General features: G+C 36.7%; 1 protein-coding gene across 1 annotated transcript in view; it reads right to left on the bottom strand.

The window, feature by feature from the left end:
- mldr (mitochondrial ribonuclease P catalytic subunit) overlaps positions 1–13980 on the bottom strand; it is a 28680-nt gene extending 14700 nt beyond the window's left edge. The window contains exons 1-2 of the mRNA XM_081771903.1: positions 13929–13980; positions 6616–7705 (exon numbers count right to left, since the gene is read on the bottom strand). Coding sequence (XP_081628029.1) covers positions 6616–7691 — 1076 coding nt within the window. The 5' untranslated portion in view covers positions 7692–7705; positions 13929–13980. The remainder of the gene's footprint in view (positions 1–6615; positions 7706–13928) is intronic.
- Between the last annotated feature and the right edge of the window lie 10648 nt (positions 13981–24628).

Raw genomic sequence — 24628 nt, 5'->3', positions numbered from 1 at the left:
TTCTAACAAATATCATAACAGAACACTAACCTCAAATATGTACAAAATGAAAAATAAGATTGTTTTGTTCTGATATTGATATTTTATTTAGTTATTATATATGCATAGAGATGCAAGGGCTCGGAAAAAAAACGGCTTTTTTGGAAAAAAACTCGGTTTTTTCTGCTTTGCTTTTTTGCTTGGGAAATTTTGGGCTTTTTTCAAAATACTGCTTTAAATTGATAAAACAGACTTTGTATCGCTTCTGTATAACACAAAAAATCATTTAATTAGTGGTTGATGCTGATAATAATATAAAACATCGAAAATAAACTATGAATTTCGAAAAAATATTTCAAACAATTTTTCTTCAACATATTTACATTATGAATTCCACAGGATTAACCAATGTATATAATAAGAATTTTTTAACCTCCTATATACAAAAGTAAGCAGAGTTGGCAAGAACCGTGGTTGTTTTTGAAAATGCCAAAAACCCGTTTTTTGGGGGATGTTTAAACCAGGCTTTTTTGGTTTAAACCAGGCTTTTTTGATTTAGATTTTTTGCTTTATGTATTTATATTACATATTCACAGAAATAAGTTTGTTTCGCCTTGATGTTATTATGCAACAGCGGGGTTATGCAGGAAGAACTCCCATAAGCTTAAAAAACTGCGATCAATAAATTTATTAAGTTGAGAATCTCCCGCCCTAGCCATTGGGAAAATCCCGTCATTACTTAAAATGTAAGACAATAACGGGAAAATCCTGTTATTGCTTTGCATGTAAAATTTAAAGGTCAACGTACCATAATCAGTACGCTAAAACTGAGGTATTAAATTACAAATTTAGTACGTAGATATCATTGAAAGTCCAATCCAAGCTAATGTTGGAAGCTACGTAGGCAATCGATAAATTTTGCCAATTTCTATCAATATATTTAAGCAATCTTGGCTTCTTTATAAAACAACACGCATTTAGGCATGCAAAAATATACAATTTGGTTTGTTTCGTATATTTAGACTTAACATCCTTACGAAATACCGAGGTTATCAAGAAGAAGACTTTCGCTTAAACTGACATCCGAACCGCTACTTGGGTTACGCATGAAAGAAGGTTTGTGGTTCGACCGAGAATTGAACATGGGACACCTTGATTAAAAGGTGAAAGGGAAATAAAACTATTGCAGGTGGTTTGATATCTGGAAACGTCAACATGAATTTCACAGGATTCGCATTTTTCATTTTTTTTATTTTTGTGGTTTAAACCAGCTATTAAAAAAAAGTTGGTGTAAACGAGCCAACCCTAAAAGTAAACACTTCTTTTTAAAGAATACAAAATAACTAGCAAAATAGTATGTAGTATTTTTACTTCAAAATATTCCATACCCTCTTTTTGAAACAAAATAAAATTAAAATAAAACATAAGAGAAATACTTAGATTTATATGATACACTTAAAGGCTGCACATCTAGAGCTTTTGGTTCTGTATATTCTTGAAATTCTACAGTTAAGTTTTATAGAACCACCATCACAGTTTACCCAATCCTCAAGTTTTCAGAATTTTTAACAAGAGGGATTCAACATATCATTACGGAACTCCCCTTCCCCCCCCCCAAAAAAAAAAAAAAAGAAAGGATAACGGAATATATTTAAGTTAAGCTAAATACAACTGCACAACAAACATGACTGAGTGATTAGCTTCTGCGCTTCTATCGGGAAGTCCGGGATTCAATCAGCATTCGACCATTCTGACAAAGCTTTTCTTCATTCCATCTGTGAATGTAGAAATAGTGCGTGTACTGTGAGTTGGGCGACTTCCTTTTTTATTGTTTTTAAATCGTTATTATTACTAATTACCAGCAGTGACGGTTTTGCGAAGGTTAGGGGGGCAGTCTTTCGGACTGAAACCCGTTCCCCAAAGTTACGAAATGTCTGCAAAAAACGAAATATCTATTATTTATGCCTTTACTCATAAACTTTAAGCTCCCGTCAAATAAAAATTACGAATGTTTAAAAAAACTAAACATTAGTAAGAAACCCTTCCCAAAATACTTTTCTAAATCCGCCACTGATTCTCAGTATAAATGATTTTTAAAGTTGTATCCGGAAGATTATTGCTAAACATATAAATCAAACGAAATATTAGTTATGCCTGTACTCATAAACTTCAAGCACTTCCCAAATAAAATTAGGACTTTTTAGGAAACGACACAATCAGAAAAACCCCTCCTAAAGTACTTTTCTAAATCCGCTACTGATTATTTGTATAAATTGGTATTCAAGGTTGTGTCCGGAAAATTATTGCTAAATCACTTCACAGCTACAGTATAACAGAAATGTGGAAGTACGGTTTGACGGATATATTGAAGAACGTACGCTTTGACGGATAAATAGAAAAACGGGCAAGTTTAACTTTTGCGCTAGAAGCTAGAGTACTAAAAGCTCTTAGAAATGAAACACGGATGACAAACTAGAGAAGAAAAAAGATGTCGATAACTCAAAAGTTAAAATAAAGTTAAATAGCCTCTAAAATTACCCTCAAATACTACATTCTTCATGTTAGCTTTAATTCGTAAAACATGTGCTCCATCCATCTTGATGGTGAATTTCAGAGCGAAATATCACATTCAGGTCATGGAATTCTTATGTAACTATAGAATATACTATCAGAAAGCTATTTAGATAGAAAAATCATGAAGTTGAAAAAAGCCAAAATTTCCAAAATTCTCGTTTTTTTCCCAAAAAAGCCGGCTTTTTATGTGAAAAAAACCATCGATTCAAAAAAGCCGGCTTTTTTGCATCTCTAATATGCAGTCCCAGCTGTAGTCTAAATTTTCCATGTCTAAATTAAGTTGTGGATATTTTATCCTAATAAAGACATATTCAAACACATTCCTTTCCATATTATTGGAGCACGAGTGCAGTATATTAACTCGATTTGTGTTGTTTTGATTCAAGTAAGTGTATTGATAGGCCTGGCATGGCGGAGGAAAGGGAAGGGGGAAGGAGATTCCTCTCCTCTTGCGTCTCCGATTATTCTTTTACTCTCGTCGAGATATGTCTTTCTGTCATTTTATGTAATTCCAGTGCACGAACAAGACGCGGAGTAAATTCCAGATAACAACTATATTTCCCTATAGTAATTTTTGTATTCAGATAGAGGATTTTCAAATCTTGTTACTGACTTCACTGAAAATTGATTCCAAAAGAGCTGCCAATTTTTATACCATTTGGAACTCTTAGGTAGAGGTGTAACGAAATCTACTTGTCACTTTCAGCCTCGCCCGTTCTGGCGTAATATTTCCAAGTTAATTTTTCTCATTTTTTAATGTGATCTCGGAAATCCATTTCTTTAATGGTATATCTTAATGTCCTCAACAAAAATTCTTCCAAATAGTCTTAATAAGATGAGAATGTCCCAAATTCGTATGAACGGACATCTGCGAAGCTATTTCTTTCTGCATTCAGACACGCGAAATTTATTATTTATATATTGTGTGTAGATGTCTAGAAAATTTAGGCCATCGTTGATTTCTTTTTCTACTGTAAATTTGGTGTTTGTATGAATGTTGATATCCGTTATCGGTTACCAGACCGGTCAATAAGGCTAAAATGGACAACAAGCAAATTTCTTAGAAATGAATGGACATAATTCCAGCTTTCAGATGTTAAAAGAGATGTTTTCAGAATACTTCGTGTTTCTTCTTTTCTTACAGGACGAGAATACAACAGAAATGTTTCATTAGTGCCTTCTAGTCTACGGACGAAATGATCATGTACAAGGTTTCAGTGCGGAAGAATACATAGGTGATTAAGTATTCTTAAATGAAACAAATAGCAGCGGGTACAAGTGAGTTTTGTTTTGTACTAAGTGTGTATTTTAGGGCATCTACTAGTAATTCAACATCAATTTTCTTACACCATCTAATATTGTATGTATGTATCTTATCCTTAAGTGTCATACCTGTAAAATTTTGTTTGGTCTAAAGTAGCAATTCTTAAATGCATACATTTACTACCATCATTATCTTAAGCCTAATAAATAGCTGTTTACAGTGTTCTTTATAACAGGGTGTATACTAAAATTCCAAAATGAAATTTCGTGACTTCTTCTTTCCCAAACCATACAATTTAGTAATATTCCCAAGAGCGAATTTGGGTGCGAATTGGGCCGAATTTTCATGCATGCGATATAAGCGTGCTTTGCTTGCGATTTAGTAGCGTCTAAAGCAGACCATAAGCATTTATGGTAGCGAATTTTGACGTTTTATAGAACAAAATTTTCCAGTCTATACTTATATTTGTACAGATAAAAAAAATCGTGACCCTAAAGCTAAATTTCGTGACTTTTTCTTGACTTTCATGACCGTTTTCTGATTTCGTGATTTTCGTGACCGATAGACATCCTCTATAAGGTGTTCACTGACAGCTCTCTTCTGCAAAATTAGGACAAGATGTATTTAACTACTATTAACCCAAAGTAAAATCCCATATCTAATTATATTTGTGTGTCGAAAAGAAACTAAAACAAATTGTATTAAGTCCTGTTTGATTCAAAATAAAATGAAAATGAAATCTTTCAGTTTAACGTCCCACGATTATGTCCTTTAGGCTAAGAGAGACGGATTGTTAGAACCAAGTACACATGTAAATCAGCATAAAGATGGAAATGTTAATCAAAAATTTAACAGATTAAAATTAAAAATTAAGTCTACGAAAATATAATTGCTTAAATTTAAAATTAATGTCAGAAAAAAGTATTAAAGGTTAAAATTAAGATTAACTTCAAAATAAAGTCTGAAAAAGTATTAAGCAGTTAAAATTACAATCAACTTCAAAATTAAAGTCTGAAAAAGTATTAAACGGTTAAAATTACAATTAACTTCAAAATTAAAGTCTGAAAAAAGTATTAAATGGTTGAAATTAAGATTAACTTCAAAATTAAGTCTGAAAAACTGTTAATATTAAAGTATTAAAGTAAGGTATTAAAGTTAATATTAAAAATTAGTCAGAAAACAGTATTAAACGCTTAAAATTAAAATTTACTTAAAAATTAATTGAATAAAACTTACAATGATAATTTTCACTACTATGCAATGGGACACGTCTTTGAGTTGTGCAAGTTATTGTAAAATTTAATGGATAAAGTCAAAAGCATGTGAAAAATTAGTCTACTATTATGAAAAATTACTGTTTCATACAGAACTGAAAATTAATAAACAGTAAAATTAAAATATAACAAAACTCAGAAACATTCTTTTTCTATGGCTTCTGAGAACAAATTAATATTTTTTTAGACAATTATCAATTAAAGTTAGCCCCAGAAAAATTTAATTGATTAAAAATATTAATTTAATCGTTAATTTTTTAACGGATTAATTACAAGCTTGGCAATAAGTAATATCAAACACATGTTGAAAAGTGTATTACGCAACAAAGTTCGGGAATATTCATGACTGATACCCAATATGTTACACGAACTCGGAAATTGTTCACAATTTACACTATCAGAAGTTATTTTTAATTGGTTATAAAAATACCGAAACAATTATATAGAACGTTCTTGAAAAAATACTTGGATTGCCATTTTTATTTGCTAAAAGAAAGGCATCAAACTAATGAATTCAGAATGAATTCGCCCTTCGAAGCCCTCATTCTGATTACAGTTTTATTGGGTCTTTCTCTCAGTATTTGAATACTTTCTCTTCATTAGAGGTACGTTTCCTACGCATGTGTCTGTTTTTGGAAATTTCGTTCTCTGAATAACAGAATACACTCTTTCGACATTTTTTTTTTTTTTTTAATTATCAGTGAGTGGAAATTGTATTATTTCAAATTTATCACAGAATTATATGTTAATTATACAATGTATAAAATATAAAGTATAGGCTACAGTTGCTATTAGAAAAATTCATTAAGTCTGGAAATAAAGAATTTCTAAAATATTTATATTAGCTATTCTGAAGGAAAGTGAAGTGTGATAAAATTACATTCCTTATTTCTAGTCTTACGTTCCACGATTACGCTGTTATGAAATTGAATGATTATGAAAAAATTGATGAAATGAGAATGGAGATGTGGTAGAACGTGATTAAATGAGAGACCCCGGAGAAGACCACGGACATGATGCTGTGCATCACAAATTCGTGTGGCAGGGAATCGAACTCGGGACTCCTGGCAGCAGAGGAGAGCGCTCTAAAGATGACAATTTTCATTGGTTGCTACCACAGTTGTTGAAGCCCCATCTTTTCCTTCATCACGAAAGTGAGTATTTTCCATTAAGAACTACTAATTTTCCATATGGACATGGGTGCCACCAGCCAATGGTCAAATAAACTGCCACCATCTTTGTTAGGAGACACTCGAGCTCGGTTTCCAGTAAGAATATGTAAATCCACGTTAAAATGCAGGTCTATATTTCACATAGCCTCAGTGCTTCAAGAAAAGTTATACTCTGAACAAATCTTTATTTACTCTATCACGTCGTTACTGTTTTTTGACTATGCTCTAAATAGGTACTTATTACTATTACAAACACAGAAATAAAAAATATTTATATTTGAAAATAAGTTAGCCTGAATTCTAGTGAGCAAAACTTAGCTACCCAAGTAACATCTGAATGTGCCGTACTCACCTGGGCGACAAGGAAGTGTATGTTCCAAACCAACAAGGCTTTATGTGGTTTTCCAGCAAAATTTTCAATTCATCTGCTACACTCCGTGATGGTCTAACATCAAATTTCTCAAAATACAACAAGAGTTTCTGGATCATCTCAAGTTGATTGCTACTATTTCCTTCCTTCCTACAACAAGACAGCCATGACAGGTAAACATCTGGATAAGGTCGTCTTCCTTCTAGAAGCATTGCTTCCATTAACTTCCAACCTATATTATGTTCGTTACTTTTGAATGCACTGACAATAACAGCACTATACGCCGAAGCACTTGGTACGCATGTCAATTTAATGGTATCTAACAATTTTAAACACTCTTTCCAACAACTTGTAACGGACAAACCATGTATAACATTCTCAGCTGTATTAGCGTCCAGTATTGGCGCTTTCTTCTTTAGTTTCTCATACATTTCAACTATTTCACTCTCGGAACTTTCAGTCGGACAGAGAAAACACAATTTCAAATATTTTGACAGTGTTGGAATATTGATTTCTTTGTTATTTGATTTAAGATAATCCAGGTATGACTTACCCACAGCAAATTTTTTATTACTCATGCATATTCCTAAAATAAATGAATCACAATTACAGTCATTAACATTTTTTGAAGTCTTTAGAATAACAGATCTCAAATCTTCCCATTCTTTCGAAGATAACTTTGAAGATTTGTTAATGCAATTTAACACAAGTTTAACATCATCTCCAGGACAATGTTCATTTTCAGTGTCCGAACTTCCTTCTTCTGAAACGCCGCTTTCTTCATTGGACAATTCATGAGATGCATCTTTACTTGTTTTCGGAAGGGAATTCCTTGATTGCTTTTTGTCTTCGACCATAAGTAATGTTGTTGTATGATACGAAGTCCATTTTGGAACTCTTTCAACAGCATGGTATGGATCAATCAGCTGAGGATATTTTCTTAAGGATACCTTTCGAACAAAGCACGAAATAGATCTACACTTTATATACACGTACTTGGTTACACTAAATGATGGGATATAACCGTGTGCTAAAGTAGTCCTTATTAATCCAATCATCTCGTTGCTTCTTTCTATATTAAAAAATGAAACGAGAAAAATATACATGTAAGTGATAAGTACTAATTAATATATTCCATTAAATATTACAGGTTGTTAAAACAAAGTCAAATTGCAATTACCCTTCTTATTGATAATAAATTAAAAGTATGGTACAGTAAAACCTGCGAACTTGGCCACCTCTCTAAGCTGGCCACCTGCTTATCTTGGCCTGGTTCGTCTTGAACCTGCATTTTCCCATAAGACATTCGTTACTTATTACTCTGTAAGTTGGCCACCTGTCTATCTTAGAAGTTGGCCATATTGAAGCAATGTTTACCCTATGATGATGATAATAAATTTACCTGCGTATCTTGGCCACGAAAAATACCGTTCTGTTATTTTTCTTAACTCTTTCGTATTCCCATATGAGAGGCAGATGTTCTGTATTTGTGACTGGAGACAAGACGCATGGATTTCCACGAGGTCAAAGACCAGAACGCTACCCCGATAAAGGGGTGGTGAAGGAAGATGTGAATAAGAAAAGGCATGTCCAGGAATTCAGGAAATGTTTGTACGTATTTGTTTACCGTCGTTTTTGGTAAAACCATCAGCTATATCGTCTCCTTTCATCAGTGAGGGGCTTTAGTAATTCTTTAAAATTCACAAGGTTAAAGCTAACCATGTCAATTGTCAACTATTGGCACCTGACGGCTTGTCGAAACGTAGCGGAGGTTTTGAGATATGAATTTCCTTAACATCCTTCTCAAAACATCTTTTGCTCCAACGGAAACACTTGTATCTCATTAACAAGAGGTAGTTAACTACAAAATTAGAATGTGCATATGTGCAAAAAGAATAAAAGAAATACGTTTAGAAAGAACCACCATGAATAATAATTGTATAATAAATAATTTGCTATTTTTTGAAAGGCATCTGCAGAAAATATTTGTTACTGTCGAAAAAAAGTTATATAAACTGCATATAAATTGTTCAATTTATAATTTTGCTTTTCTTATTTTCAATCTGAATAATTCAGTGTGCTACAATATCAATTTCAATAAACTGCGTACAGTTTCTATTTTATGGTTGTTTGTTTTAATGTGTTTTTAATACGAATAATTCAGTATACCAGACTAGTACATATATTAAACACACTGTAGTAATTTTTCTAATACTGTATATTGTTATGATTACTCTATATACATTATTTAAAAGTAGCTGTTGTACCATTGCTTATTAAAATTTTACAATCAATTTTGATTTGATTTGATTTGATTTTAGTTTAGCGTCCCGTTCAGCAGCGAGGCTATATGAGACGTGGACCTACTGATTAACGTGGAATCCGAACCACATGAGCTCCCGCCAATTTTACAATCAAGTATTACTAGAAATCATATTCTAAAAATACAACAATCTCACTTATTTTCTGTAAGTTGGCCACTTTTCACTGGAACCCGATGGTAGCCACCATAGACATGTTTCACTGTATACATAAAGCGGTCAATAAGTTTTTGGCCTCGTATAGAAAATGTTATACAGAATTGAACATGTATGTGATGCACACATGAAACTTATATAACAAATGTGTGCACGTAGTAAGATACTAATGTGTAATTTATCTGTTTCTAGATACAAGTCTGAAGGTATGGTGTCTGATATGAGTGGAAATGTCGACTGTTTCACCCCTTTTCAGAAATAGCAACGAGTTTGTTATGCATCATAAGTGTTGACCCTCTGGTACCTATTAAGAACTATTTTTACGCTCGTCTTGTGACCACGGACAACTGGGTATGCCACTATAATCCAAAGACTAAACAGCATTCTCACTCCCACTACCCAAAACGGCCCGTGTACAGCCATTTTCTAACCAAATGAAGTTTTCGTTTTTCTGGGCATAATTCTCACTCATTACCTCATACTGTGATTCGGACATATTACAGATATCTAAAGGTAAAGTGCCGTGTCATATTTAGCAAAGATGTTAGTCGACAATTCTCCCGCCTACAATGTCCAGAAAACATTCAATGTTGTGTAAAACATTGGTTACCAGTTAATTCCTAATCTGCAACACTATGAGGAACACGAAAAAAAAAAAAAAAAATGGGTTTCTTTGCCATTCCAGCCACCGAGAAGTTTCTGATAGAATTAGAAAAATTAGTCCCTCGTTCGGAATAAAATTTTCAGCGAAATCTGGATTTAGTTTTGAAAATTCACTTTAAGAGTATAAAAAATTATTACAGAGATAAATTATCATTACTTGGAATGTACTCTGCGTCTTAATCATACAGTGAAGTCTACACAGAAATAATAAAAAATAAACATCTAGACGAGGGTGAAGGAACACATCAGGGATCCTAGAGGATTTCTAGCTTTTCGAGGCACTTGCAAGAATCGGGGCATGACAGTGCTAGAATTTACCTGCTACACTCGTGCTCCAACAACACCGAAAGGATAGTATTTAAATCTTTCTTTCATTAGGACAAGGAAATCCACTAGATTACAGGTGGAATTGCATAATCAACAACAAAATAAAAAGACTACCTTGCAACAAAACAATCTTATTCCTCATTTCCACATAGGTAAAGTGATTGGCATACAATCAAACATACGTAGTTTGCACAGTGACATTTTGTACCGGAAATACAAGTATAATTTTAATATTCGCAAACAAGGATGTTTGTACATAAAATAACATACAAAACTGAATATATTAAGGGACAAACTTGTATAATGAAAGGTGTTAATTAGAATTAGTTTCGTAATAAGACACATCTTTCTACGAAGACTACCGTAATTACTTGCAAGTGAATGGAAAAAGTTCAAACTATCAAGTATTTAAAACTTTTTTAGTGCTTTTTAAATACTCAAAAGTATTTTCTTTATGAAAGAACCAAAAAAAACTATAATATATATATATATAATTTATATCAGTTTGCATATATACATCGTGTCCATGACTGCAGCACAGGCCGAAATATTGAAGATTATGGAATCTTAAGAAAAAATGCAATAGCAACAAACACAAAGTGAGTTCTTTCCTATGTTAAATATACATCCTAGAGAATCTGGCAGTTATTATGCCTTAAAGTAGTCACGTAGTACTACAGTAACAAATCCTGACCTTGATAAGCTATTAAAAAAAAAAAAAAAGAAAAAAGAAAAAAGAAAAGAAAAAAGAAAAAAAGTGAAACGGATGGTCAGAACAAGAAGAGTGGCTGAGCACCGACTTAACGGGCGATAGTACATATAAAGTTCAGAGAGTGACTCGGTAATGAATAGCTAATGCATTGGCATGGTACGCCGGAGACCTGGATTCGATTTCCAGTACCGTCGTGCATAGATCATTGCATTCACACTTACAGTGGAATTAATGTAGTACAAAATCAGTTATTTCTTCCATTTATCAAAGATTAAGGTAACTTGACACGTAATCCATCCTACACTCATTGGTGAAGATACTGGGGTGCATGGGGGAGGGGCATGCTTCCCAAAAAGCATGACCCAACTTTATTATTATTATTATTATTATTATTATTATTATTATTAATTTATTTATTTATTTAATTGGGGTTGGCATCCTTAAATTCATCACGGTTAAACTTCAGTATAAGAATCAAGTTTCTATTTGAAACCTACATTAAGAATAAACAGTGTATAGAATAATGTAAGCAACACTGAATATTAGAACTAATTGACTACGGTTAGTTATACCTCAAATAATGAGAAAGGAGTATTTTTATCTATATATGTGTGTGTACAAAATGAGACAAATTATTTTTAATGAATTAATTAATTACTTTAATTAGGTATCTCCTGGCTCTAGTCAAGTTTGGCATTTGATACTAGTAAATACTCCAGTACAGAAAAATGAAATGAAATGAAATCTTTTGAGTTTTACGTCCCACGATTATGCCAGTGAGGCTAAAGGAGACGGTGATGATGAGTAATGATGAAATGAAGAAAGTGGGAGGAAACGGGAGAACCCCAAGGAAACCCACGCACACGGTGTTTGCCAACCACAAAGTTCATTTGGCGGGGGCTGGGATCGAACCCAGGATGCAATGTAGTTTTTGTCATACATCCGGACGCCGTATTTACACTGAAATCGAAAAGAGTTAAATGCTGTATTGCCCGACCAATTTTGAAAAGTTTACCAGATGAACTGAAGAATTTATTTTGGTTGGCGAGGAAGAGTGAGTGAAAGTCAGGTGAAGGGAATAGCTGAAGTTAAGAAAATACTTGTCGTTGTTAGTTGTTTTTGATGTTGTAAGCGGCACTATACATAGAGGCGGAAGGGACTATTTGGCGAAGAGATACACTTGTTATGATTTATGGGAAAGGCAGTGTGGAAATAGTGCATAAATGACAAAATTGTGACATATCGTATTTGAGTTTTATCGACTTATACAAAAATAAAGAGTGTCAGTTGTTGAAACTATATCTACTGGTACTAAACAGGTGGACAGTAGAGTCGTAAATGCAGAAACGAATTGAAACTACAAAAAAGAAAAGGAGCATCTAACCAAACCTAATCGAATCTAACCTAATTTTACACATTTTGGTATTTTTTGGGATGGCATTTAGTATCTTTCCAAAACTGTGCAACATATAAGCTATGCATTGTTTGACATATAAAGTATTTTTCCACTATTCTGTTTATGCGTATACCCACTACCATTGACACGTCTGGTCCCTAGGAACGCATCCCCTTCGTTACTGCTTACCCCCATCATGCGCTCCTGCCCTGACTCGCTTAGATAGCATTCGTGGTTTTTGGTGGCCGCTTGGCGTAAGTTGTTTCGTATTTGTACATTATTTTTTATACCATACGTCCACACTGTATGACAATGATTACTACCAAGTAAGCCAAGGTCACAACTTAGTATTTTGGGAGAGAAACTAAATAATATTACTTCTAGAGCAATGTTTACCAGAAGGGGTCCAGCATATTTTTTCCAGAAAATGTTACAATTTCAGTAGTTTCTGCTTACATTAGGTTTGATCAGGTTACTTTAGGTTAGTTTATGTTAGATTATATTATTGTAGGTGTTTAGCATCATTTCCGAAAAAAAAAAAAAAAAGATACAATTTCATTTATATTAATATTAGGTTAGTTCTGATATGGGCATTACTGCTGTATCGCCGGACCAATTTGAAAATCGAAAAAAGTACCAAAATGTACTGCATTCGGTTATATTTGGTTGGATTACATTACGTTACGTTAGGTTACGTTATTAGGCGTGTACTTTTATTATACGGATCCATAATATAAGTAGTAGTAGTAGGAACGGATTAGAAGCCCTGCAGGAGTGTGTTGGGTTATGTTCTCGACATGAAATGGGCAAATTAAGACTTGCCCAAATTTTTCTTGCCCCTTTTACAATCTATGGATACGTATAGTAAAACAAGTGTACCTCTCCGTGAAATAGTCCATTCACTTCCACATACAGTGCCGCTTGTAACATCAAAAACAACCAAAAAATACACCCATTTTCTTAACTTTTACTATTCCCCTTACCTGGCTTTCACTCATTCTTCATCACAAACTTAAATTCTCCAATTGACCCGGTAAATTTCCTAAAATTAGTCCGGCGATACATCAGTTAACCCCAGATATGTCTAAGTTAGTTTAGGTTAGGTTAGGTTATGTGATCTAAGTACTTGCATCTTCCATTTCTCCCGTAAATTTTGTATTTTTTACGTATTTTTGGATCCCCTTCTGCTAAACATTTACCAATTATTTTAACGGGCTCCTTAAATTTTATCTATCCCGAGTGAGATTTGCATGTTACCTAAAGCAAATCCTTTAGGAGCCAATAAGAAGGAAGTTAGTGAAAGAATTAAAATTTTGATCTATTATTTCGTGTGGTGTGCCAAAAGTAAATTTGCAGGGTTTTTTTCTTGTTTAAATTTTACATTCTTAATATACATATAAAGTGTAAATGGTTGAGTGGAAGAAAAGGTCATGCCTTAACTTCGCCATTTTAAATAATAAATAAATAAATAAATAAATAAATAATAAATAAATAAATAAATAAATAATAAATACTTACCATCTAACTATTTACAACCACACTGTAAATTGTAATCTTGAATCTCACTTTCGATATTATTTCGAATATTGGTTCACATGATATAAAAGATTACATTTACTGACACTTTAATATGTTCATTAAAATCCAAATGTTTCATACCAAGGTATTTTATAATGTTTCATTATTAACAACCATAGATTAAAATTATTTACTTTATTACCTTGTCTTTCACAAGGTATTCTTATACAAGTAGCGGCGCTTGCGTATTTCAATTGTTTTCGATCACAAATAGCATAAACAAATGCCAACTGTTACGCGCGTATTTACAACGTTAAAAACTAAAACTTTCCTTTCCTTATAAGCTTATAGAGCCCCTAGGGTGGCCAGAAGACAATGATTTTCGACTGAGTGTACTTCTGTGCTAGGTCTACAGCCGATTTTGAGTGCTCTTTAGTTTCGTTGTTCTCGCATTATAGTGTATTTGACTTGTGTTCTCTTCCTTTTATTTACTACGTGTGTGGTGCATTAGTGCAAGTTTTTTTTTTTATTTTTTTTCACTTTCGTCGCTGCCAAATATGGCAGCCTCCTCTGACGGACATGTGCTCCAATTAACTAAGATGGATACTTCATCATCTACTAATTCTACTTCTCATGTAACAACTGTGCCCTATGCACACACTACCAACAACAGTTATAAAAATCACCATCTAGGACCTTATGTCGTCCATGTGTCCTCCACGTCTGCCTTGGGCAAACAACATCCTATGAAGTTAGGTCGACTCTTATATAATAACAATCTTACAGATGTCACAGATATTCGCACTCTTGGCCCCCAGGGTTTAAAGGTCTTTTTTCGAACTGGCAAAGCAGCCAACGATTTCCTACAGCATCCTTTATTAGCGGCACATAATTGGCGTGCTTATATTCCGAATTACGCCGTTTCATGTCAGGGTATCTTACGAGGAGTCGATCCGTCCTTAACGGACGATGAACTCATCACTGCGTTACGCAGTAGCGCTCCAATCTTACATGTTCGCCGTATGTTTCGTAAACGTTCTTCGTCTGATGTTTCTACAGTTCCCCCTACCTCTGACTCTTCTTTACCTCCAACCTCCGATTCTCCACCTTCTGTTACGGATTCTTCCATCCCCACCGGCACAATCGTAGTCACTTTTGATGCCAACACTCTCCCCTCCCATTGCAACCTTTTCTATTTTCACCTTCCCGTCGAAACATATATTCCGAGACTCAAGCAATGTACTAGCTGCCTTTTTTACGGCCATTTTAAGCAGGCCTGTCGTGGTAAACAATCTTGTGTTAGGTGCGGACTACCCGGCCACCCCTCTTCCTCCTGCTCTGCACCTCCCAAATGTAAGCACTGTGCTGGTGACCACGTGGCTACCTTCCCTCAGTGTCCTGAACGCCTTATACAAATTCAAATTAATACTCTGATGGCTACAGAACATCTATCCTATACCGATGCCAAACGACGCTATTTAACCACGACCCCTGCACAGCGCTCCTTACAGGGAGATCCACTTCCCCATTCTACTTCGTCCTCCCTTGCCAATTCTAGCTTTACTCCGTCCTCTATCCCTACCTCCGCTTCCTTTTCATATTCAGCTGTTACTTCTCGGCCTTCCACTTCTCATTCTCCTTCCTCTCCTTCCGGTGTTAGAAAAAAGCGCTCTCTCAGTCCTCACTCTTCGCCTTCTTTTTCTGCCCGTCCCCCACCTCTTCCAACTGACCGATCCCCTTTAGCATTTTCTCCCCTTCCCAGCACTGTCACAGCTTTTCAGAAACCGTCAAATGCGGCAGATCCTATACCTTCTTTTTCCTCCGCTGTTTCGTCCATCCTTTCTATTTTAGAAAAATCGCAACATAAATTTTCTCCTCCCGACTATAAATCTTGCATCACCATACTCAAGCTATTACAATCACATTCACTATAAAATCATCTGGTTCCTGCTTTTCTACTCTCTTACAATGGAACATGAGGAGTTCTCGCAGTAAAATGTATGCCTTACATCACCTCATATCTCTATTTCATCCGTCTTTTCTCTTACTCCAAGAAACCTGGCTTACAGATTCGTACCGTTTTAACACCCCTTCCTACCATTGGCTTCATGATGTTCGCCCAGACGGTCGAGGGGGACTCTCGACATTCATCATTCTTTACCTTACGTACTACACCCTCCTCCCATCCAATACCCAGAAGTTCAATGTCAAATGGTCACCGTTCACTCTCTCACCCTGGTTAACCTCTACATTCCTCCTCACGTTCACCTTCCTGATCATCTCTGGCTCTATCTTTTTAATTTCCTTACCCCTCCCTGGATTGTGGGTGGCGACGTAAATTGTAATCACCCGTTCTGGGGGCTCCTTTTTCCAACCCCGCTGGCTCTGCCCTGTATCATCTACTTCCCACCTTACCCTGTACTCTTCTGAATACTGGTACTCCTACGCGTCTTCCCCGTCCCCGTGAACTTCCTACCGCACCTGATCTCACCTCTTGTTCTCCAGCTTACTCTAGCCACCTTACATGGACTGTTACTTCCGATCCCTATGGCAGTGATCACTTTCCCATCATTTTACATAACTCTACTTCTCCTTCCTTTTCATCCTCCTCCTCTATAGGTCGCCCATATTCTACTAACCTCGATTGGTCCCTTTATTCTTCCTGCTTTGCCCATTTCTCTCCCCCTCCCTCGTCTAGTGATCCTCTCCATCTTCACACTGCTTTTTGTTCTCGCCTTTCTCAAGCAGTATCACACTCCCACCCTGCTCCGTCTCCCTCCATTCGTTCCTCTAATGTCCATTCGCCTTATCCTAAATGGTGGACTAGGGAATGTCAACAATGGATTTTCCGACGGCGTCAAGCCCTTAAAACATACCTCGCCACTCGTTCCTATTCCAATTTCCTGATATATCAACAAACCCAAGCCACTACGACCCGTATTCTTCAACAAACCCGTCGTAATGCCTGGCGCCAATTTTGTTCCAACCTCCGTTATGGTTCCTCTTTATCCTCCATTTGGAAATTTTACCGGTCCCTTCGTAACAAGACATGTCGTCCTCCCTCTGGTGAATCTATTTCCTCTCCCTGGCTTCATCAATTCCATTCCCAGTTAGCACCATCCACATGTCTCTTCCCTCCTCTCTGGCTTTCACCTCTATATTCTCCAGAACCATCAACCCCTATCCATCTTCCTTTCAATATGTCTGAACTTTCTCTCATCTTATCCCGCCTACCCAACTCCTCATCTGGCAAAGACGGTATACATTACCGCCACCTACAACATCTTCCTCCACTGTACCAGAACTTCCTACTCACCTTATATAATACTGTATGGTTTTCTGAACGAATTCCCCCTCAGTGGAAAGATTATGTCATTATCCCCATCCTCAAACCCACAAAACAACCAGGTATCGCTGAACATTATCGTCCTATTGCCCTCTCCTCATGTCTTTTAAAGGTCTTCGAACATCTCCTGAAACAACGCCTCCAATGGTTCTGTGAACACCACCTTTTATTTTACAAACAACAATACGGTTGTCGACTAGGTTCCAGTGTTTCTGACTGTCTGTCTGTTCTTATCTCTGATATTTGGCTTGCTTTTTCCCGTACCCAGTTTGTTTTTGCCGTATTTATTGATCTTTCTCAGGCTTATGATTCTGTTCCCCTTTATGATCTCATAGATATACTTTGGCAACAAGGCATCCCTTCGAAATATCTCCGCATCATTTACAACCTTCTGGTCCAACGTATTTTGTATCTTCGCCTCGGTTTCCAACTCTCTGAAGGTCGCACCACTTCTCAAGGTCTTCCTCAAGGTTCTGTATTATCTCCTCTTTTGTTCAATCTCTTTCTGGCCCCGATTCCTCGCCAAACCAGTAACACTGTCCGGGTTCTTTCCTATTGTGATGATTTAGCCTTCTATATTACTTCTCCCTCCCCACAACTAGCTATACCTCAACTCATTTCAGCTCTCACCACTTTCTCCACCTGGTGTTCTACACATGGCTTACGAATAAACTGGAACAAAACTTCCTTTCTAGTCTTTACTCGCAAACGCTCTCCCGCCCTACCCTCCCTTACTTTCACCGGTATCACTCTTCCTCGCCGTCCTTCAGTTAAATACCTTGGAATCGTTTTAGACTCTTCTTTACGTTGGACCCCCCATTATCATCTTCTACATCAAAAAACATCATCCTTCTTACGTTTAATTCATTCTATTTCTACTTCTACTTGGTCTACAGATTTTCGTGTTCTTCTCCTGTTATATAAACAGGTTTACTTACCTATTTTAACGTATGGTGGTTTCTTTCTATCTCCATCTCCTTCTCGAGTCTTTCAAAAATTCCAATCCCTTCAATATACTACTCTCTGCTGTACTCTTAGTCTCCCTACCACCACTGCTGCCACTGCGCTTTATTCTGAGACCCGAGTTCCACCTTTAGCAATTCACTTGAAACACCTCCCCGACAAATTCTGTCTTCAACGTTTCCAATTTACACGATCCTCTCTCCTCCCTAAACTCACTCTGCTTCGACACCTTCATACAGGCCGCAAACGTTCTCCATATCTCGCATCTCTCCCTTTCATATACTCCAGTTATCTAGATCTTGCACCACATCTATTACACATCCAGCGCATGTATACTCTCCCTTGCTACTTGCATGACTATCCAGTTCTTTCCCAATCCTTTTCTATAATTTTTCCACAATACCCTTCTACCCAACTTTTCCCTCCCGAAACTTACCAACATTGCTTTTCCTCATCCATTCCTCCTCTCCCTCAGGACACTGTTCATTTGTACTGCGATGGTTCTGGCCAGGGCGTGCATTTGGGATCAGCCTTCTACGATTCCTCTCTTCAACAATGTTTCAGCTTTCAACTGCCCCATTATGTCTCTACCTTTCTCACTGAAGCTTATGCCTTGTTTGCGACTCTTCTTCATTCACTTCAGCATCAGTATACATCTATCTGTATCGCCACTGATTCTAAATCTCTCCTCCAATCCTTACAATCTTCCCCTTGGACTTCAAAATCCTCCGTTTTCTTATATACCGCCGGACTTCCCTCAACTATACTACTTGCTTAATTTGGTTCAAAGGCCATGCCAACATCCTCGGGAATTCTCTTGCCGATGCCGCAGCCCGTTTCGGAGCCCTGCATGGCACTCCCATAGATCTTTCAGTCTCGCCTATTGACCTTTTTCCACGACTTATTACACTTCATTATCAACGCTGGACTGCTTATAATGCCTCCTGTAGAAAGGCACGTTGGTACTGGCACCATCCTTGCTCTCTCCGCTCTCCATCTTGGTTTATTCAACATCCTTTCTCTCCCTCCTACCTCCATTTTCTGCTCCGTAACAGACTTCACATTCTGTATACTCCCCAACGCTTATATCTTCTCCGAAAACGTACCACTCCACTTTGTAATTGTGGTCTCGACACTGGCTCTATCGATCATCTCATTTTCTCTTGCCCTCTCTATCAACAATATCGCACGCCATTTCTCTCTATTCTTCATAAATTTCACGGTTCTGGCCCTTTTAATGTAGATTCGTTCATTTTCACCTTATCCCCACCTGTTCTAATTGCTTATTATCTTTATTTACAAAGAACTAAGTTATTCAGCATCTTATAAACATCTCTAAAGATTCATCCCAATTCCTCATCTTTTTCTTTTCATCAAACCGAATATAATTGCCGGGAGAGCGATCTTCGCTAAGGCAAGTAACAATCGCAGAAGAAGAAGAAGAAGAAGAAAGACAATGATTAAAAAGCCGGACACATTGACTTAGAAAGCTGGACTTTATGGGCCTTATGCAGAGTCGTTTTGAAGCGCGATTAGTACGGTACTAAAGAGTTCGACTAACATAAGTCTCCTGCAGTAGTCAGTATTTTAGTATGATGCTAATCATACGTCGAAACGACTCTGCATAAGGCGGTATGACTTTGTAAACTTCTCCCCATATACAACAATTTAATTCGTTAATTGAGAGCTCCTCCGTGGCTAAGCGGTTAGCGTACGCACCTTTGGCGTGGGAGTCCCGGGTTCGAAAAAATGAAATGAAATCTTTAAGTTTTACGTTCCACGTGGCCACCCTAGCCCTTTCTCATTATCCGGCTAACTGCCGTGAACGGCGACGGCTAATTGCCGGACAGGGTAGAAAGACATTGCAAGCAATGGAACTTTTCACATTTGTACGGCGGTCGCCGTCCATTTACACGGCGAACTAAAACAGCAGGATCTCCCTACTAAATTCCGGCGCGGCAGGTCGCCGCGTACAGCCAAGCGGGACATTACAAGCAATGGAGCTTTTTACATATACGCGGCGATCTGCTGGATGGCTGTTGCTGTTGGGGGAGGGAGCAAGTGTTGCCGGGAAAGAGTAAAGAGTGGCTGCGATAATATGGATGTGTGTGTTTTACATATATATATATATATATATATATATATATATATATATATATATATATATATATATATATATATATATATATATATATATATATATATATATATATCAGGGTTGAAAAAAACGTGTTTTTTTTAAAAAAAAAAGAACTTTTTTTATGTTTAAAACGTTTTAAACGTTTAAAACATGTTTAAAATGTTTATTTTGTTTAAAACATGTTTAAAATGTTTATTTTGTTTAAAACAATAATCTAAATACGCATATATATTACATTTTTACACTCTTAGGTATTGCTTGCCATCTATATTCAACCGTTAGATCTAATTTCGGGAACTTCCCTAATCTCGATCCGTCCAAATGTTCAATTCCGAAGAAAGAAATCGGGATTTTCCCGATCTCCGTTCACGGAATATGTAGTTTAGTTTCTTTGTGTTACGTTCTACTGGTTGTCTGCATTCTTAGTCTTTAAACGCCCATTGACGCAACTGCTGTGTCAGAGCTTTAAACCTCAATGGCTCAGTGTTAAACCTAAAATTAAGGCTGGAAGATGGTTTTGGTTCCAATTTATTCCTGAAAGATGCAGCTTTGCTGGTGTGCATTTTATGTACCATGGGAGAAGGGTAAATATCGTGTTTTTTTCAACAGTTTTTTTGGGGGGGCATTGCCCCTCTGGGGGATAGATTCATAAAAATTGTTACGTGAAGCAATGTAGTAAGCCACTACATGGTAATATCGTGTATTTGTACTTCTTGCTTATATGGGGAGAAGGGAGGGGCAAAGTTAGCCAATTTTTGGACTTTAAGTTTTTTGACGTAAATTAGATTTATTTTTACAACAAACATCAATAGCTCAGCCTTAAGCTAGAAAGATGATTTGGTATCAAAGTATTTTTGAGGGATGAAGCTTTCCGTCAGTTGCATTTTATGTATATAGGGGGTACGTATGTACGGCCGAGAAAGGGAGGATGAAGTTCGTTTTTTAATTTTTCATCAAATTTTTTCATCAGGTTTTGGCGGGTATTCCTCCCCCCTTTGTGGTACATCCATAAAAATTGGTATGTGAAACAATGAGGTAGTCCCCTACATGATAATAACCTGTATGTGTACTTGTTGCTTATAGAGGAAGAGGGGGTCAAATTTGGGTAATTTACATTTATTTTCGGGACGGCCCCATATAACACAAGATATATTTCACTCAAGTGGTCTAGAAGCATAATTCTTCTTTGTATACATGATGTGTGCAGCAAAAATGATTGGACGTGGTACTAGTGGGGGAGGGGAGAGAATGTCTAATTCAATGAGTGTTTTCTGCGCATTTTTTAAAAATATTTTCTACATAAAACGAATTCATTACACAATGGCAGCAATGGCTACCATTTCTTACATTATTGTCACAAGTATGTGGCCTACACATTCATCATTTTGTCAGCGTAGGGTGGCTGCAAGGGTTGCCAGGGCCCCGCAGAGTCAATATTTTCATATTTTTAATGATTTTTTTTATGTCTGTTCTTTTTCTACGAATACGGCGGGAATTTCACGAATGTTACCTAATTGGAATTTGTGGTCTATAAGCTTTCCAATGGTGTATAACTCATGACTCTGATAATTAGGGATGTTACCAGAGCCCCGAACGTGAGAGTCTACCATTTTGTTCAAATCCCTGGTGGGCGTCTAGAGTTAATTGTGTTGTTATGCCGTAGACATTAATCATTATTAGCTACCCATGTTGCAGATAGAGATGTATCTTGAAAACTGTTTAGTTAAAATATATCATTTGCTCCTTATAGGCTAGTCACTGCTCTTTTCTATGAGTTGTATTGCATTTGTCAGAGCATTTCTTCTAGCTTATGATGTGAGAACTCTTCATTATTATGGAAATGATAGTGATCAAAAAATACCAAGTTTTGAATTTGTGAATTTGGATCTTTGAATAGTGTATAGTGTATTTAACCTCCGTTATTCTTGGAAATAAAGAAATGTTGAAATACTTCATTTGAATTTCTGTTGGTTTAGTTATACGCACATTGATGTGCAGAATTTCATTCAGTAATTGCTGTTATAATAAGAATATAACTCTGCTTGTAATTTACTCCATGCATAAATCCTGCGGAGGATGGGTTGTTTGTTAGAAAATTAAATTAACTTACTCAATCTGATATTTTAGTTGTTTTAAACATGTTCAACCACCATCGAAAAAAACACGTTTAAAACATTTTGTTTAAAACGTTTAAAACAAACTGAATAAAACAACAGCCCTCCTTTTAAACATGTTTTAAACACTTGTTTTAAACATTTTGTTTTAGACATATCAACCCTGATATACACCATATATATCGGGTGTTGCAAAATAAGTGTTACAACTCTTGGGAGGTGACTCCTGCCACTGAGACAAGAAAAAAAGTTCTCTTCAACTTTCTGCTATCGGACATAGTTTCAGATCTACAAGGTGCCGAAAGCGTGGGAAAATGACTTTCGAACGCCAATAGTTCGGAAACTATCCAACATAAAGAGGGCGGGTAAAAAATTCACTGTAGAAGTCATACCTGCTCTATTGAATTTTGCATGTTTCACAATCCTACCGTGCACGCGCAAGGGATTCCCCAAAAGAACGTAGGGAGTCCCGGATAATCTGCCAAATGAAACTTGGTTAAATGGATATGAATTGATAGGCTTTCTACCAGGTAACAATAATTCGTTTGCCTTAAGTCGATATCTGGAACAAATACAAAATGGCGGACATCTTTATGCCCGTTGTGTGTGGTTGCATAATCGCCAGGTATGCTGGCCAACAGTGACGCTCGGAGTATTAAGTGTAGCGAATTTGTACTCAAATGCTCTAGAAAGACATCTGGAGTGTCGGTAGAGCACAACAGATGAAGCAGGGTGATTCACACGAGTGGAAACACTTAACGAAAAATGCCAAGAAATGCACTCATACTCAGTAAACGTGAGTTCAAAGCGTCGGAAATGTAGGGATTAGCGTCAAGAACATGAAAACCATTGCCAATTCACCAATAATATTTCCTCAAACCAATGCAATATAATGTACACGGTTGCATACCAATAAGGATGCAACAACTAAGGCCAAGTTGAAATTGTGCAATGGACTCACAAAGAAACTGGGTAAACTAAAGGAATGTCACTAGTGGGATCGCATGATCGATATTGAAATGTGGCCAATGTGTGTGTTGATATCAACATGTAGCTAATGGACAAATATCAACATGTCGCACTACTGCTGGGACACCATCTCACGTGCAAAAACTAGGAAAATAACGTTGTACATTCTGCTATTACATCTGGTACACCTTTTGGTAGAACGTAACTAGAACACGATTGTATCAATGTCCCTCTTTGTTTGGGACATTGCCCCACAGTCGACACATATGGAAAGAAATCTCTTAATGCATGGTTCAAATTCTGATAGAGCGTGAAAATAACAAACTTGTATCATGTCCCACGTCTTCTGAGACATATGACGTACTCGAAATATAGGAAAATACCTCCACAAATCTTACATACAGGGCACATGCCAAGACAAAGACGAAAATGAACAGGTTTGGCACATTTAACACTACAGCTGGAACGCCATACATATGGAAAATAAAACGACATGAGAAATAGGAAGAAACGTCTTAAAGCTCTGACTGTTTACAACTGTGCAGTAGGAGTAACAAAATGAAACACACAAGTATGTCTGGAGGCTGTACAAGAGGGCTTGCCAAACAAAGTGGGTACTCCTCACTGAAATGAATACAGAGAAAGTGAGGCTCCTTCGAACCTCAAGGCTAGAGCACTCGCTTTTGCTCGCGTGGTCGCAGTTTCCAATCCTACTGGGAGCCCACGGCCTCAGATTCAAGACCCGAGTAGTTATTTTCCTATTTTTCGCACGTGGGACATGTTGACATTTGTCCATTAGCTACATGTTGATATCAACACACACATTGGCCACATTTCAATATCGATCATGCGATCCCACTAGTGACATTCCTTTAGCTTACCCAGTTTCTTTGTGAGTCCATTGCACAATTTGATCGTGGATTCAGTTGTTGCATCCTTATTATTATGCAACCGTGCACATCACATTGCATGAGTTTGAGGGAATATTATTGGTGAATTGGCAATGGCTTTCATGTTCTTGACGCTAATTCTTACATTTCCGACGCTTTGAACTCACGTTTATTGAATATGATTGCATTTCTTGGCATTTTTCGTTAAGTGTTTCCACACATGTGAATCACCCTGCTTCATCTGTTATGCTCTACCGACACTCCAGATGTCTTTCTAGAGCATTTGAGTACAAATTCGCTACAATTAATACTCAGAACGTCACTGTTGGCCAGCATCCGTTTCTGGCGATTATGCAACCACACACAACGGGCATAAAGATGTCCGCCATTTTGTATTCGTTCCAGATAACGACTTAAGACAAACGAATTATTGTTACCTGGTAGAAAGCCTATCAATTCATATCCATTTAACAAAGTTTC

The sequence above is a fragment of the Thermobia domestica genome, chromosome 9, assembly GCF_964235325.1.
Source record: "Thermobia domestica chromosome 9, izTheDome1.hap1.1, whole genome shotgun sequence".
In the NCBI taxonomy this organism is placed as follows: domain Eukaryota; kingdom Metazoa; phylum Arthropoda; class Insecta; order Zygentoma; family Lepismatidae; genus Thermobia; species Thermobia domestica.
The sequence above is the reverse complement of the archived record's forward strand: the minus strand, read 5'-3'. Positions and strand labels throughout refer to the sequence as shown.